Here is an 18,551-nt window from a genome sequence, read left to right as displayed (position 1 = left end):
CTGGAGTTAGTCACCGGAGCGCACCATGACAACAGGAGCGCCTGGACGTCTCTCCCGCTTCGGAGTCTCGTCTCCTCTGGCTCTCTGAGAGTGGACTGGGGAGGCTCCAGGCAATCAACTGGACATGAAAATAACCAGAGGAGCTTTCTTTCCCTCTCTCCCCACTTCTCTATCTCTCTCTCTCTCTCTCTCTCCCCATGTCTATCTCCCTCTCTCTAGCACTTTCTCCCTCACCGTCTCTTTCTCTCTGTCATCATCCCCCTCTCTACTTCTCTCTCTTTTTCTCTGTCTAGTGCTTTCTGTCACTCAGTCTCTCTCTCCATTTCGCTCCATCACTCTGGTAACCCCTCTTGTGTCACCCCCCCCCTCTCTCTCTCTCTCTCCCCTCTCCCCCTTTTTTTTATTTCATTAAGCTTTTCATGCCACCACAAATGCATTTATCTCTACTGCCACAGCATTCAAAAGGCATTCAGAAGAAAATAGTTATGAAGCAACAGATCATATTTCAATCTCTCTCCCTCTGCTCATAAAGGTCGTAGACCATGGAGCAATGACATAGCACACAGCCCCAACCAGCTGGCCCTTGTATCAATGAATGTTTGGGTTAGCTTCGCAAAAGAAAGGTTCCAGGCTACATGCTTATCTTAGAAATGCCCTTTTAACTGGGACCGTCCTTGAATGCTTGACATACTTGTGTTTCACAGTCAGAGTCCATGGTGTTCCGGACTGTCATCCAACTTTACATGGTTTTGACAAGGCTACTTCGCTATCGCTGAGGATATTTCTTTTGCAACTGTTACATTTTTGGGCCCTCTTAGCGAGAGAACGGCGGGGTTCCTGATGGTTTCCAGGCGTCTGTGAGAGTGTGCGCCCTTACGAGGGTGTAAAACTTGTGAGTAAACACAGACGCGCACAGTGTGAGTCAGACACACTAAGACATACAGACAGGAAGTGATAAGGGAGAGGATGTTCTCAGGGTGCCAAATCTGACCACATCAGACGCTGTTTCGCCACGGTTCAAGAAACTTGCAAGAAACTACAAAGGAACCATAGAAGATGGGAGCTGCATAGTTTCCACATGCATATGACATGATTTGGGAGTGCTTTATCAACCGATGTCCTTCTCTAGACTATGGAAGTGCATGGATTGTTTGAGACCGGTCCTATTGGTTCTCCAGCATGTGATCTGACATCTTTGCCTGTTGGCTCACATAATAACACAGGCTCCCCCTGCTCTCGCGTTGGCATGCTTTGGAACGTCTTCAAAGTCAGAGAGCAGAGAATCTGCCCCAGAGTAACTTTCCACTACTGCCACATGTACCCACCCTGGGTAACCACTATCTGTGTTTTTAAAGTGAAGCCTTGTGTGTGTGTGTGTGTGTGTGTGTGTGTGTGTGTGTGTGTGTGTGTGTGTGTGTGTGTGTGTGTGTGTGTAAATGAAGCAGTGTACACACTGTGTGTGTGTGTGTGTATGTGTGTAAATGAAGCATTGTACACACTGTGTGTGTGTGTGTATGTGTGTGTGTGTGTGTTTGTATTTGTGTGTAAATGAAGCCTTGTACACACTGTGTGTGTGTGTGTGTCTGTGTGTGTGTGTGTTTCTTCACGCATGTGCATGGGTGTGTGTGTGAGTGTATGTATGTGTGTTTTCGTGTACAGTGTGTATGGGTGTGTGGTGTCTGCAAAAACATCTGTCTGTGATGACATCTGAGGGAAACTAGAAAAAAAACATCTGAATGTGAATACAAGGCGTCTTCGTTGCTTTCTTTTGTGTTTTCATTGTTTGTCATATCTTTGTTAGTTAACTTTACTGTTAGTCCATGACGAGATCAAATAAAAGTCTGGCAGATAAGAGGATCAAAAATATTTGTCTTGTTTCCCCACCGCTCTGAAAAAGCAAGGAATATTATACATGCTGGGAATAAGCGACTCTCTATGAGCTATTTGAAGTGCTGTGATTTATGGTTTTGTGTTCATGTTTCTCTTTTAATGTTGTTTTTTTCTCTGCCGCTTTCTAGAGCTGCTTTGTGGTATGCTATGCCAATGAACTATTTAATGCTTGTGTTGCTGAAAAAGTTCTCGAGTTCCTGAAAAGGTTACTGAGTTTTGAAAAAAAAAACTTAAGTTCCTGAGGGAGAAGAAAACCAAGTGTTGACCCAACAGGGTTTCACATGCTGTATGCTATTATAGAAGCCGCGATGGTCAGCTCAGTTCCCCTCAGAAAAGGTCATCCTTTTACACATACTCGGCTGTTCTGTAACACCTACAGCATTCTGGGTTTAACCTTTTAGAACAGTGATGTGATGTGGTGCTTTTTTATCCACCCTAAGCAAAACATTCAGGAAATGTATAAGAACATACAGTATGTATGAGGATGTTAGCATCCCAGAATCTATACAATCATTATCTGAAGAAGCCTGTCATATTGGGTCAATATTTTCAAAGAAGTATGAGGAACAAGGTGAAGGGGGAATGTTTTCTTGGAGAGGTAAAGGTTTGCTGTTAAAGGGTAACAGACTGTGATGGCGTTGGACGGTGACTCCCCCAATGCTTGTTGTTGTTGTAGCTATCATCTCTTGGCCCGGTGACAGGGTTTGTGTGTTTGCCCCAAAGAACCCTGAGTCCTGAAACCCTTATTGGGTCTCAGAGTGTCTCAACAGAGCCGGGGCCACATGTGCTAGCAGTTAGCGCTTTGCTGCTACCGTGTCCCTGTTTCCAGAGGAATAGCAGTAATGCCACCCACAAGCCACATCAAAGGCATTCCCACTCTCTCAGGCTCTCTAGCCCCCCATTCTCCCTCCTCAACTTCCACCCTACTCACCCTCTCATGCCCCCCCCCCCTCAGCCCCAGAACCGTGTCTTTTGGGAATAGCGACCTCCCCACACACCCCCTTACTGAGCGTCCCTCCCTAGCATTGACCAGAGAGGGTACTTCACACAGTAAAGTTCTGTGCATCAGGAGGGACACATTACACCTAGTGCCTGTGTGCGTGAGTGTGTGAGTAGGTGTGTGTGTATGTGTGTGTGTGTGTGTGTGTGCGTGCACGGTTCTGGGGTGCATGTGAAAGCACACATGTGATGTCCTGGAGATGAGGGGGGTGGGCTGTTCCGGGAAGGAACTGAAGCCAACTTAAAAGGGTCGGCACTTGACAACCCCGACGAAGCTGATCAAACGCGAATGAGAACCAGACCATAGAGGAGGGGAGGAAAAAAGGAGCAAGGAAAGGTGGGCACGAACCAATAAGAGGAAGGGAGAGAGAGAGGAAGAAAAATAGAGGGGAAGAAAGAGGGAGACACAGAGAGGGGGAGAGAAGAAGAGAGGACATGAGTTTACAATATGGGGCCATAGAACTGTGCTGCCCCATTTGCTACCATGGGGTTCTGGATTCCATTTGAGCTTAAAGAGGGCCTTCGTAAGCAAGAGCAGACCTCGGTACCGAGACTCCACTGGTCTTTACTGGTCAGCTTTCAGCACTCCTGGTGACATGGAGGAGGACACGGTCCAGACTAGGGTGGAGACCATCAAGCCTCTCTTGTGTAATTTATAAAAACAGCCTTTTCATATTCTTGCTCAAACAGCCCAGACAAATTGACTCCTGTGCAATGGGACCTGCTGCATACTATTCTGATGCAGTACGTAGGGGAATTGTGTGCAGGAGAACTCTCCCTTTCTTCAGCTCCATTTCAGACTTGATTTACGCTAAGCTAGCATGACACAAGGCTGAGTCATCAGTGCTAATGACAGGCAGTCCTTTTAGTGAGCTCTGTGCAAGAGGAGAGGCAAATGTGGCTCAGATTCTCCATTTAGTCACACTGCGTTAGCATTAGCATGGTTTAGCCAGAGGAGCTAGCAGCAGGGGGCCTTTAAGCATCCGAGGAGAGAACATAGACACATCAGTGAGGAGGAGGCAGTGAGTGTGTGTGTGTGTGTGTGCAGTGTTTCCCATACATTGACTTATTTGTGGCGGCCCACCACAATATCAACATTGACCACCACACAATGATTATCAATGTCATACTTCAATGTCATACTATTTCAATTGGATGGAATTCTTTCATTGTAAAGTTATGTGCACCTTTGTAAAGCCTCTCCTTGTTTCTCTGTCTCTCAACGAACCTACATGCATGTTTAAAGGCAACATTAATAATCCTGCAAGGCATAGAAGACGACTAGAAGGCTAAATTGTGCTTAAATCTGGTTAGCATCATAACCCTGCTGCGCTAATTTGTTAAAAACTTTTGCATTCCAGTTAATTCTGCAAACCTACCACCACAAATAGAATTAAATTCTGTGGGAAACACTGGTGTGTGTGTGTGCGCGCGCGCACATCTCTCTGTGTGTGTGTATGTGACGGTGGAGTGGGGGTGGGGGGTTCTGCTATGGCCTCTCTGTGGCTGTTGCTGGGGTCCCCTAACGAGCTGCCATTTTAATGGCACAATTGAAGGTGCAGCAGACCATTCAAACCCGGTCAGAGAAACCCCAAAGCTCTCCCCTCTCTCTCTATCCACCCCTCTCTCTCCCTTCCTCTCTCTCCCTCTCTCTCTCCATCCCTCTCTCTCCCCATACACTTGTCCCGTATTCCATTGTGCTCTCTGCAACTCCACATGGAGCTCAAGACATTCAGACGAGGGGCCAAACAAATTACTGTGGCCAGGGACACTGATAAAAGCCATGGCAACGGCCCTGTGCCCCCGGTCGTGTGCTTGCGTTTTCGTGTGTATTGTGTGTGTGTGTGTGTGTGTGTGTATGTGTGTGTGTGTGTGTGTGTGTGAGAATAAGAGAGAGAGAGAAAAAGAGAGAGAAAAACAGAGAAAGAGTTTGTCTGTTGGAGTGACCCACTGTGTGCACCCTGTGACAACAAAAACAACAAAAGCAACAACGAGGACCACGCTAACAGCACCAGCAGCGTCCGTGCTCTTGCGAGGTTCCTCTGGAGGGGCCCAGCGCGTGCTGGTGGGGAGCGGGGCCATTCAGGTTTACACTGGGCAGTGGGGAGAAATTGCCCAGTGAACCACACACTCTCTTCCCACTGGGGGCGCCTTAATCCACAGTGACAGTTACACACGGCTCGGCCCCAACGCCCCTCAGGTCGCCTCACGCCAGGGGCCCGGAATAAGGTTCGCCGCAAAAACCGGAAGAGAAGCCGACTCTGCTGCAGCCCAGTTATGGTACATGTCTGGACCAGATCAGGGTGGCACCCAGAGTCTGGTGCATTCTGGGTGGACAAATATGATTCAATATGATGCGGTACAAACCCAGAGAAGCTGATCCAGCTGTGGCTCGGTTCTGGTGTATGTTGTCTGGACCGGTTCAGGGCATCACTCAGAGCCCGGGGTAAATCTGGTGCGAGAGTTTGAAGCTGACTACATATATAGGCCAGCCAGCTACAGCCTGACTAACTCATCATGACAGAATCACCTGAATCATATCACTGATTCCTGACAACAGCAACAATAACATGGTGAAACCAATATGACATTGACAGTGGAAAAAAGAGACAGATATGTAAGACTAATAGAGATAGACACACAGTGAGGGAGACAGGGTGACAAATAGAGAGGAGAGAGGGAAGAAAAGAAAGAGAGAGAGAGAAAGAGAGAGAGAGAGAGAGAGGGAGAGCAGACTGTAGAGCACAGCTTGTAGGCAGATGTGAGGCTCTTGCTGGGCCTATGAGGTGACAGGTGAGGAGTGTTAGACCAGAAACATAACAGGATAGACCACAACCCTCTTAGTCCAGAACCTTCCTAAATAATAAAAACATTACCGCTCGTTCAGATCAGCTTTTAATTAATTTCAATTCAAATGTGTTGCTTTTCCTCTGAATGATTTATTTCACATGTTCAGTGCTTTTGAATGAAAGATATGGCTACGCACCAGTCAAATTACCTTTGGATTATGACAGTGTGCATTTCATTACACAGCCAGAGGGATGGCAAATAATCGTTCCTGCCTCAAAACCCAGATTGCTGTTAAAAAAGGTGCGATACAGAAGGGTCATTCCACGTCAATTGAACCAGGGCCCACGCACTTAGGTCTCAAAAAATTCTGAAAGAATTACCAGGTGTACCTATGTTATCCAGGAGACACACTGTAAAATTACTCTTATGTATAATCTATACTTTCCAAGATACAGCCTTTTTTACAGGGGGGGTGTCGATTTTGGTCGGCCTCTTTTTTTTGTCAAAGTTCACAAGCCCACAGCGCAATAACTAAACCATGTAGGAGGCTCAAATTTTGCTTGCTGGTACATAAATAAGAATAGTATGTAGCAAAATCGTCACGCTTGGTCTGGATGATCCTGCATGGTTGTCCCTCAAAGTTGATCAAAATTTTATTGGAGTTTTTGGCTGGGCTCTGTTTAGGCCTTCAGAAGACATATTTGTACTCAACATTTATTTTCCTTACTGAGATAAGTAGAAACACTCTCACAAAAAGCAATGAACAGAAAATAAATCCCTTCAGGGTCTGAACAGCAGACCTCACAAGTCTGAAAAATCATTTTGGTTATCATTTTCAGAGCGCCCAAACACCTTGTGGGAATATACAAATATTTTTTAATATGTTTTTCTTTATTCTCCATGATCCCTTCTTTTTAAAAACACCAATTTGACTTGTCTTATGAAAATCTTTCTTTTTTATTTTCCACCCTGAACATGGGCAAAATGCCCCATTGACATCAATATGTTTTGTGTAGAGTTACCACAGTGCCACCTGTGGTTGTATAGAGTAACCTCCCTCTGTAAAACTGGCCGTATCTTGGAAAGTATTGATTTTATCTAAGAGTAATTTTACAGTGTGTCTCCTGGGTAACATAGGTACACCTGGTAATTTTTTCAGAATTTTTTGAGACCTAAGTGCGTGGGCCCTGGTTCAATTGACGTGGAATGACCCAGAATCATTGTGGCATGTGACAGTGTCATTTCCAGTCAGAACAAACACATTGGTCAAGAGAAAATCAACATTAAATCAATATTTGCCAGGGGTATGAATCATTTTGTTCCTAACTGTATATGACCATCAACTTCTCAGTCAATCATGAAAACATGGGGGGAAAAAAATGGAAAGAGAAAGAGAAAGAAAATACATATAAAGCTTTTGATAGCATGGCAGCTTTTTAAAAATATAATAAAGAGCTTAAAATATCTGAAACCTACAGTTTATCTTACTAAATGATACTGTATTATAAAAGTTACGGGATATAATCAGAGCATGCTTGAAGCTTTGGTAGGGATGCTGAAGGGGGGGCAGCTGGCATTTCCCCACACAGCTGATAGGAGAGGCATGCAAACAATCAGACGCTGATACTGCCCAGCAGGGGGTCAGTCTAAGCCTAAGTCAGACCATCACACACAAACACACACACACACACACAAACAAATGGTCATCCCACCAGGGGGATAGGAGGAGAGGCTGTGTGTGTGTGTGTGGGTGTGTGTGTGGGCAGGAGGATTGATGAGACCTGGCACAGATGACGGACACTGAAAAAGCAGAGGAGGTCCGTACTGCCCCGCGAACCAAGTCGAGATTACCAAACTGTTTCCACAGCAAATGAGTCCCTAAAGGTAGCCTTTTGGTCACTGGGATGTGACGAGCAGTTTTAAATGAGCTGGCAGCAGTAGCAGATGGCTTCAGAATCACCACCCATTTCTCCCCACACTTCATCAACAGTAGCACACATGATAAAGCGCTTGTGGGGATGTATTTAAATGACTCCCAGCTCATTAACAAAGCTGTTGTTGGTAATCACCATTGTCCTCGCTTACTGTAATTGAACAACAGACTAAAATATGCCCAAGAGAGAGACAGAGAGAGAATTATGCTCTCAGAAAGTTACCGCACCAAAACAAACACAAGGCTTGCACCATACTTTAAATTATAAAACAAAAATCTTCCTCACACAATACCAACTGCAACCAGACACAACAGAGACATGAGAAAGAGGTTGTATAAAGAAATGGAAAAGGGAAGGAAGACAGATAGCAACAGAGAGAGGGGTGAGGAGTGATAAGTGAGTGACAGATGGAGAGATGGAAAGTGTGAGAGATGGAAAGAGAATGTGAAAGACAGATGAGTGTTCGATCACAAGAGAGGTTCTATAGACACAGACCATTGACACAGAGAGAGAGAGAAAAACAGAAAACTAAAAGAGAATGAAAGAGAGAGTTTGTGAAAGTGTGTGACTTAGTGTGTGACCCGGTGAAGAAGACAGACTGGTTGAAAGAGAGACAAAGTAAAATGTGAGACAGACAGCTCCTTCACTCTCAAAGTGTCAAAAAAGAGTGAGACTTAAAGATAGATAGACCTTTTCCACTGTCCACATCTTAAAAAAGAAAGCGAGAGTATTTACATGAGCCTAGCAAACTAGATAGAGAGAAAGAGAGACAGAAAGAAAGTGATTATAGGGAAGGAAACCCTCATGCGTCCCCCCCTGTGCCATCCGTCGGCCGTATGCAACACATGGCATCTCAAAGGCACCCCATGCTGCCCTTGAATCCCGCCTGGGAACGCCAGTGATCAATCACGCGGCCTCGACACACGCCTTTATCAGGGGCCGAGAGGGACATCTGCTCTGGGACAGGAAGCACAAGACACTCTCTCACACACACACACAGATCCATACTCGCACACATACCAAGATGAAACAGACACACACACACACACACGACACACACACACACACACACACGGATCCATGCACACACACAGACAAAACAGACAAACATACACACACACTCACAAAGACAGAGAGAGAGAGAGAGAGAGAGAGAGACAGAGATCCTCCCTGCATTAATGGAATTGGCTCCTGCATGAAAAGAACCCCAGAGAGGAGGCCTGGACATCAGAAGCCCCACCATATTGCACACCCTCATTACAGTGTCTGGACATTACACACACACACACACACACATACACACACACACACACAGACAAGGCAGCATCCTCCCGGCTTTGAAGTGGCCACCTTTCTGTCTGAGGCTCTACTTATGTGCTTGTTTTTAATCCCTTCAAAAAAGGCCAAGCTTTTCTACAACCACATACATACCTGTTCTGCCATCCCCTTTAAAAAAGGTTTTTATCCTTTACATTCTACATCCTGTACATTGGTGTTTATTTGTTTAGTTGTTGTTTGTTTTTGCTAATTTGGCCCTCTATCTAGACAACGTGGCAACTTGGTCACATGGCACTTATAATATCCTTATGAGGTCCTTGATAAACCACTTGGAGAACGACTGCTGTCATCTGCTTGACTTGTGATGTTTGTGATAAAAGCATCCTTCAACTGATGAATGTCACATGATGATGTTGACAAAAGGGAGTGTATGTGTGTGTGTGTGTGTGTGTGTGTGTGTGTGTGTGTGTGAGTGTGTGTGTGTGCGCGTGCTCCCATGAGGCCTGCTAAGCATGTGGCCTAACTTACCAGACAAGACACCAAAAGAACGCAACCTGAGATTCTCTGGAATTATGTCTCCATTCCCAGTCAATTGAGGAAATTGAAAAACGTTCCCACTAACAGATTGGAATTCCAATTTTATATCCAATTCAATTATGGTACAGACAGGAATTTAAATTGAATTGACCTCGGGAGCGTTTTTGTCTCCTCGTCTTTTCACGCAAAGGAGCCCTCGAGAGACGCTGAAAATAGCCATGTCCAGACGCCATAAGGCCAGCATCTCCGGGCCTTTTTCCATTAGTATAATTCTATATGATTCCACGCCGAGCCGGACCGTCGTCTCCCACAGTAAGTGCACGGTTGAGTAGCTGCATGTGTGTGCCGTGTTTTTGTCTTGCCCGTTCTGCGGCCGATCCCTTGGGTGTGTCTCTCTCTCCCACTCAATGCAAGCCACGGACAACCTGCTTCTACACCCTTCTATTCAGAAGTGGGAGAGAAAATGAAATGTGTGTGTGTGTGTATGTGTGTGTGTGTGTGTGTGTGTGTGTGTGTGTGTGTGTGTGTGTGTGGTCCTTCGCTGTTGCGCTCCATGACCCAGGACGGAGCTTTGGGAAGCATAGTAGTGTTGCCTGCCATGCGTCTCCTCTGTTTTGGCCAACATGCCGGCGTTAGGAGTATATGAAGGGTGTCATTAAAGCATGATTACCAGGCTAAGACTACCGCTTTGGCAAGATCAGAAGATATGGTTGCCCTATTCCACTACACGCACACACACACACACACACACACACACACACACACACAAACACACACACAAACACACACCACAGTATGCCTGCCTTCTTTTTCCAGCATAAACACAGGGAAGAATTGGGCCTGAACCGACACAGGTCTCCTGCGCGCCACAACTCCCAGGATTAAAAATAAGCTCTTTTCCTCTGAACGCCTGGCTTTGGAGTGGAATTCGAGGTGACCCAAAACACAGCTCACATTTCCTGCCCGTCTACTTCCTGCTCTGCCCCCCCCCCTCCTTTCCTCCCTGCCTCCCTCCCTCCAGCTCTCTGAGCCATTAGTACGCTCCGGTCTAACACTCTCTCCAGCACACACTGAATTTTCTCCATCACTTTCTTTTGGCGGATGACAAAACACACACAAAAAAGGGAAATGAACCTAAAGTCAGATGCAGTGCTGCACCCCCCCCCCCCCCCCCGTACCTCCGCAAGACCACCCGAGGGTGTGAGCTCTCATTGGTCAGAGACATAAACACACACATATTGTTGAATGGGAGACGACTGCTGTCTGCTTTCTGGTCGCTGCCACATTCCTGTGGCAGCCCAGCCTCTCGTGGGAGAGAGAACATAATGCTTCTGGGTCAAAGGTTACTTCCTGTGCATTAATTAATAGCGATCTGGCATAAGCAGGGCACCATTAGGGGATTTCACTCCAGGCATACATTCCTATGGAGTCAGAACTTTAGCACAGAAATGTCTGCAGCTACTTTAGTGTTCTAAATGAGTATAAAAGCATGCATGATATGTAATGTGCTGTTTTGACACATTGTCTTGTCATAATCCTCTTATGTTATGATGCCTTACCACGCCAAGTTATTCCACTACATAGCTGCTCATTTCATCTAAACAAACTGTCTAGACAACATTGTCTTATGGGAAATATAATAGGCCTATGAGGTAGAGTTCACTGTTTCTCTTACCACAAGTTCCTCATACTGAAAGTTCTCTCTAAATCCTTGTCTGTCTATCTTGCTGTTTTGAGACATAAAACACACAGACTCCATCGATTCCACATCGCAGTGTCTCAAGCCTTTACATTGTAGGGACAGAAACAAACAAAATGTTCCCCTCAAGTCTACAGACAAATAATCACCCTTCCTTCCAAGCTGTGGCCCATTAGTGAAATGAAAGCGTTAAGAAAGCTTGCACTCATCAGTTACCCTAAGTGCTTCTTTGACAATTAATGTCACAACCAGCTCAGGCCACAGAGTCTATGCGCCAAACTTCAGCTGTGGCTTTCTGGGCTTTCCCAAGGCATGCTTGGGAAGTTATCTGAGCATGATGACCGTGCTTCTCTCTCTCTCTCTCTCTCTCTCTCTCTCTCTCTCTCTCTCTTTATAACACAAACACATACACACACACACACACACACACGCACACACACACACACACACACACACACACACACACACACACACACACACACATACACAGACACACAATGAACAAACAATTTGGAGATGAAAGTGAGCGACCACACTGCATTCTAATTTTCAACACGTTAAATGTTCAATGCGCGCGTCCAGTCACCGACAATGCAAATATTCTGCGTCTTCAGCAACAAAGGCTGACCTTCTTTTCAAGGACAAGGGAACAGAAGGACAGATGAGCTGAAATACCTTTCATCAAAAGGGACGCTTCTAAACTCTAAGAGCTAGGACTCATTTCACTGAACTACTTCATCACAGGCTCCTTTAAGACATTTCAGAAGAAAGCAAGAAAGGGAAGAAAAGAAAGGAAGACAAAAACTCACTCACCACACAAAGCCATGCATCAAAGACATTATTTTAATTTCATTCATAAGATGGCACTGATATAGAATGTAATTTTAATTTCCCCAGAAAAGCCCTGCAGTATAAAGGCTCCACTTTTAAGACTACCAGCACTGGGAGCTCAGGCATTGTTTTTCTCCAACTTCTGGAACTGTTTAAAAGTTTGTACGCTATGTGTGTGCGTGTGTGTGTGTGCCATCTTGCATGTGTTCTAATAATGTGTGTGAGAGACTCTGTGTGTGTGTGTGTGTGAGTGAGTGGTGGTGAGTGACAAAAGCATCTTTTGTCTTTTTGTTATCTGTAGTGTTTATGTAATCTCGGCTTCATTGAAAATGAGGGCTTCCCTCAATGACCCTCCGAGAATAAATAAAGGTTGAATGAATGAATGAATGAGTGTGTCTTCTTGTATATGCACTAATGTGTACTGTATGTGATACTAAGAGACTAAAAAAAGTGCAGCTAAATTTGGGCAGGATTTAAGGAGAAGCAAAACCTACAGGCCAAATGGTCGTAACCTGTCTCTCTGGTTATGAACACATAGACCACATGTGCAGCCCAGTTGTACGCATCTCCAGATAGACATCTACCCTCTGTGTGTGTGTGCACAGGCGTGTTTGCAGCTCCTGACCAGCATCAGGCCCTCCACACACACACACACACACGCACACACTTGAATTTCTTGAATTTCCCTTGGGGATCAATAAAGTATCTATCTATCTATCTATCTATCTATCTATCTATCTATCTATCTATACACACACACACACACACACACACACACACACACCCTGAGTGCCCTGGCAATCACATCACACAGTGCTCAATTCCCATAAACACAGAGCAACAGCACTGAGGAACAGAGAAGAGGAAGACAGCAGCAGCACCAGAGAACAGAGGGACAGCTGCGAGCCAACTAACTGCAATGCAGCACACATGTTCAGGTACAGGAAGGATATGGAGGGGTGTAGGGAGTGGCACACAATCTATGGAGTCTTGGCTTAAACTAATAACATAGTATAACAATGTATTATTAACTTACATGCTACATACTAATTATTCAGATTACGGCAGTGTGAAACTCTCTACTTACATATCCTTAACCCTACTTTTACTGCCATTACAAGGATGCAGTAGTTAGCTTTTGTTACTCAATACACCATACATATACCATACTTAATGATGCAGCTACCATGACTCAGGGGCTATGGGATGTAGAGAGTGGCCAGTTGCAGTTGGCAGGGGTTGAGACAAGGAAAGCACCCTTCTGCATTGCATCGGTGATAGTTCTGATACTGTCCATTCATAAGATGACTTTAAACACCAAAGCACAGTTAATTTACAATGACATCTCAAGATGAAAAATAAAGGACTATGCTCATAAGCCTGTCCCGATCTACCACTGGCTCATCGAAAAGTATAGGATGGCTTAAAAATAAAAGTATTTCAAGTATAGTTCAGCTTATAATGTTTAATAACTGTTTAATAAATGAGGCAAAAGAAAGACTACCTATGCCTACTACAACTGTGTAATGAAAAAGTTGTACCGTCCTTGAAAAAACATTGCCTACAGGCCATACAAGTATTTTCATAATATTGCAAACAAAACGTTTTACATAGGAACATGAAAGCAAATAGAGCCTACACATGAACATTTTTATATTAATTCTTTAAAAAAATGACCAGGCAGCCAACAGCTCTGATGCCAGAGAACACATGATATAGCTTACAACATGAACATATGACATTACTCTCACCACCACTGTGAGCTACTTACTCCTATATGTTCCTATAAGCGACAGATATGTGTTCTAAAATAGCCTGGCCTTTAAGACTGTACATGTATATGTCGCTGTGACAAAGAAAGTCAAGGTTTTACACTTTAAAGGCTCGCTGCTGCACGCAAAATGTCAGGTAAAGATGTCATGAATTTGATCCGAGCCGTGGACTACAGCCCCTATTTTCTTTCCCTGCGCACTTTAGGGAGGTTAAATTGATCGCAGATGCTTTCCCCTCAGAAAGCCAAAGTAGGTAACTACATCAACATATGGACCCCGGCCAGCCGAGATGTGATTACCTGCGTGGATTTAACGAAATGTATTACTTCATAAATGAGAAAATACAAAGATTATTCTATTCCTTTAAAACAACACAATTACTTAATTGATTCATTAGGGCAGTGTGCATTTTTTTAATTATTATTTTCTTTCAAACAAGGCACTTGGCCGAACACGTAGGACCAAGCCCGACTTAAACGTGTCCTTCGCCAGCCCAATGTGACAGATGTCTTGTGTCAGTAACTGTAGAGGGATATTTACGCATAGTAATCCACATCCCTGTCCGTGTGGACAAACAACTTCAAAGCGCCCATCAGTCCAGATGCTGATGTCGTAGAAAACACCCCAACCTTCCCTGCAGATGTTAGTTAGAAATTCCCATCAAAAGATGAAGTAATGACCATCGAGGTTTTCGTTATTTATCTTGCGCCGCCAGTGGCCTCGCACTTTAACAAATGGTTAAGTAATGGCCATCAAATGGCTATGAGCGAACTGCTAACAATAGCCAGCGCAAACAATTGTGCGTGGAGACACTGCCACATGTTAACACGAAGCTGCTATTGTCACTATGAAAAGGGACAGTAGGTTACACTAAACTGCGCTTTTGTCTAAAACATAGCCTAATGGACAGTTTTACTATGAATTTTGTTTTGCGAGTAACCAACTCCGATTGCGCATGACTAGATGCTGTGAAGTCTTCATGCATCACCCAGGAGAAACTTAACCTATCATGAGAGATGCTGGTTTTGATCTTTAAATACTGGGCGCGATAAAGTTAGCCTACTACAAATCAACAGCTCTAGACAACTAGAGTTGTTCGTGAGATAACCTTTTCAAAATATCGCTTGCAGAATTTTCACGAGTTAGGCTACCACTCCAGTTGTCAAAAACCGTGATAGAAATGTTGTTGCTGTTGACGTATAAAGTTGATTATTGCGACCACTGCTACTAATAGGCCTACACCATTTGTTACAACGACATGCAGAGAAAGAAAAAAAATAGTTAACGTTGTGAATCACACGACTTAGAGGGCATATGTTACGAGAGTGAGCAGGATGCGAGGCTGAAGCAACAAGTTATCTCCGCTACACGCACCAAAATCAATCACAGCGGATGTAGCTCACTCTTACGAGCTAAAAGACTCCCTGTTGTTAATAATGAGTTATAAAATGTGAACATGTTTGTGTAATAACTCCATTACAACCGTAAAAATGCATACAAAAGAAATATTGCAACTAAAGCGGCGGCTCAGCAAGAGAACAAAACTACTGTAGATCGGACTTACCCTGAGCATGGGCGAAATAGTTGAAGTTGAGAGCTTGAAGAAAAATGATTATCTCAAAACACACATACATCTTATTGAAATCCTAAAGTGCATTGTGGAGTCAAACACAAATTAAACACTGCCGCTTTGACAAGCTCCATGAGACCATCGCTTGCGGGTAGGCTACATCAGTATTTGTAGCTTTCGTCCATGGTCCATACGTACACAGGCCGCACAGAGGAGATGGGAACTGGACCCTCGCCACTCCTCCGACTGAGCATGTGCAGACCGAAAAAAACGCCCGTTCTCCGGCTGCTAGAGGGTTGGGTTAACGGGGACTTGAGAAAGCAGGGAATTTGTCGGATACAGTTTTGAATGCAAAGGGTGGGGTGACTTTAAATCTTCATCAGGTCGTACTAATCTTATAGTTCAGCAGCAAAAATATTTTTTGCACATTGAAGTAGACTTAAGAGTTCCATAAATGTAAGTTTTTTTCTCGTGCAGTGTGTTGGCTTAAAAAAAAGAAAACATTATTGCCACAACATAAGCTCCAGCTAACTCCTTTGGACCGAAATTACTACAGTAGGGCTACAAGTCAACTCCCCAGCACCCTATTACCAGTAGGCCTATACAGGGTACAGAGCTACTCTGAGATCCAGAGGATGCAGGTTCTGAATCAGTGTCATAAGGTGATGTGATTCCTCAGACAAAGCTCTCTCAGTCTGGATGGTGATTACAAATCCAGATAACTTTTTTAAGTTGGTGATATGGGTGATAACTCATGGGGGGTCATTAAAGCCTTAAAGAATGTGGTGCTGAGCTATAAATCAGACCTCTCTCCCATGATCCATTGCTGTGTTCTCTGTCAGCTGTGACACAAACAGTTCACATCAAAATCTGGCATGTGTTAGCTGACAAAAACAAACCTATTATCCCATGTCTAAAACCTTCAGCAAGATGTACATGTGCTGCCCTTGTGGTGCATCTCAAGAGGGACGAATCCAAATGCTAACGCATATACATCCAAATTTCGCGTATGGGCACAGATGAGGAACATATACACTCTTAAACTATAGGAGTTTCAGATGCTATGCTGAGGGAATGGCAGACGGGAGCAGCATGAATCACTGGTAAGAATACAAGGCAATAGCAACTGGTGACAGCAGCATATTTCAAAATGAAAACAATAAACTGGAGCTGAAATCTTTAAAGTGTTTCCTATGTTAAACACTCATGCTCTATGTGCTAAATTTATGTTATATGCTCAATGCATTTTGACACAATAGTAAATGTATAAACTAATAATAATAATTGCACAATTATGTAAATGAATAAACTTGTTTACATTGGCAATTCATATATACACAAGTAAGTGTATATGTACATATTCTATTTTTAAGTCTTTTTATGTTTAATGTTGTGTGTTGCTGGAGGATTAGCAAATTAAGAATTTCATTGTATGGTGCAACTGTTTTGCAACTGCTGCAATCTGTTTTCAATTGCATATGACAATAAGGAAAACATTCAAATATCATACAACATGCATTGCCACTGGGTTATTTTATTTTTGTGACTCAATATGCCACTACCACCGCCTTTTCAAATTGGCTGAGGCTTCTGTCCTTGCCTGAGAGTCAGATTTACAGCCGGACAGACATGTACGGACAGAGAGACTGTCTAACAGTCACTCTTTCTGTTGAATAGAGAGCAAATCCTCAGTCCTATAGTCTATGATCCTCATGAAAAGGCTGACATTTGAACTGAACAGCCAATCAAATGCACCCTTAACATCTGACAGCAGTGAGCATCCCATGGTCTTGATATGGTGTATGGCACCCCTTTGTTTGTTTTTCATTTACAGAGATAGGATGGAGTCTGTTGAATGCAAACACACACACACACACACACACAATCTGCATTCTGATATTGGGACAGTGTTGCAAAATTTCTTTAAGAAACACCAAAACACTGAGTGTTCATCGTAATGGGCTTATAACCCCTCAGAGTGCCTTCTTCCTCTGATGCAAACATTGTGAGGCCAGCCCTAATGGTGTGTGGATGGGCTGTGTCACTGTTTTGTAGCAAGGCTCTTTAACCCCCCTGTGTGATTCGGGTGGCCCCCCTAACCTTCCGGGGCCCCCGGCCCTCAGTCACTTTATGGGGAACAAGACAGGGGCACAAGAGGAGCACGGCAGAGCACAATGGCGGCCCCCACTGCTAACATACCCTAAGCTACAGGCTGAACACGCGGCCTCTGACCCCTGCACTGCGTGTTCTATAGGGGGCCAGACTTAGAATGGAGCTCAGATGGACTGCTCTAGTGATGGACAGCTCCGATATGGAGACACAGGAAGTAGGGGAAACAGAGCAAACTCTGTGAAAAGGAAAGCACTTGGTTTCAGTGTTTTTTTTTCTTGTGCCTTTTTCCTTCTAGTCCAAAATAAAAAGTATTGTGCATATTTTACAAACCTAATATTGATCCAAATTGCAAATATTTGTTTACTCTTGTGGCACTTCTTACAAGTAATAAGTTAAAATATTTATATGCTTCGGTTTATGTTTTGAAAAAGACATGAGAACGTTTGTTGATTGGAGACATTAAGTCATTTAGGCATGTGACTTGGGTTGTTTATAATGGATGCTTTGAAGTAAACCCCAAGAAAACCTAACAAAAATCAGTGTGTACATAAATATCATTTGCAACAAAATCACGTCTCATTAAATTTCACAGGCTGAGTCGAAAGGGGATTTCAAACTCTTAGACAGAAATGAAAGCATGGCCTTTGTGCAGGCTGAGAGGATGCTTCGGGTGAGTCACACAATGTGAACAGGACTCCACTGGCCCTGGGTGCAGGCCGGTCAGCCCCGGATCCGGTTCAGATTTTTCAGATTTTAGGGTGGGACCGTAAATTTCTTCTCTCCGGGTGATAAGGAATAATAAAAGACATAATAAGTAAAATATTAATGAACATTTAAGTAAAATAGCAAACACTTTTCTCCATTGTAAAGTTTTCACCAAAAAAAGAAGCCTTCAAAGAGTTAAAAGAAACAGCAACTCTCTTTACTATCTCTTGTTGTGAGGAAACGCTTTCACACAGATGGGTGGACTTTTCCTAAAACTTGTATGTCCACAGTGAATTTAAAGTGTCTCTGACCAAATCCTTTGGACAGAATGACATTAAGCAATGCATATTTAATTGTCATCCAATCAGCAAAACAAATAAGAGCAAGATCTCTGTGAAATCTCCAACAGAGAAGCCACATGAAAGAAAATAAAA

At 43.9% G+C, this 18,551-nt stretch overlaps 1 protein-coding gene across 1 annotated transcript in view; it reads right to left on the bottom strand.

The window, feature by feature from the left end:
- Positions 1-15,530, bottom strand: part of reck (reversion-inducing-cysteine-rich protein with kazal motifs) — a 59,659-nt gene extending 44,129 nt beyond the window's left edge. The window contains exon 1 of the mRNA XM_076290810.1: positions 15,295-15,530. Within this exon, the coding sequence (XP_076146925.1) occupies positions 15,295-15,364 (70 nt within the window). The 5' untranslated portion in view covers positions 15,365-15,530. The remainder of the gene's footprint in view (positions 1-15,294) is intronic.
- Positions 15,531-18,551: the final 3,021 nt, after the last annotated feature.

The sequence above is a fragment of the Alosa pseudoharengus genome, unplaced genomic scaffold (assembly GCF_046254945.1).
Source record: "Alosa pseudoharengus isolate Yale_2024_CS ecotype anadromous, Long Island Sound unplaced genomic scaffold, YU_APseudo_1.1 YU_APseudo_1.1_scf_18, whole genome shotgun sequence".
Classification (NCBI taxonomy): Eukaryota; Metazoa; Chordata; class Actinopteri; order Clupeiformes; family Clupeidae; genus Alosa; species Alosa pseudoharengus.
The sequence above is the reverse complement of the archived record's forward strand: the minus strand, read 5'-3'. Positions and strand labels throughout refer to the sequence as shown.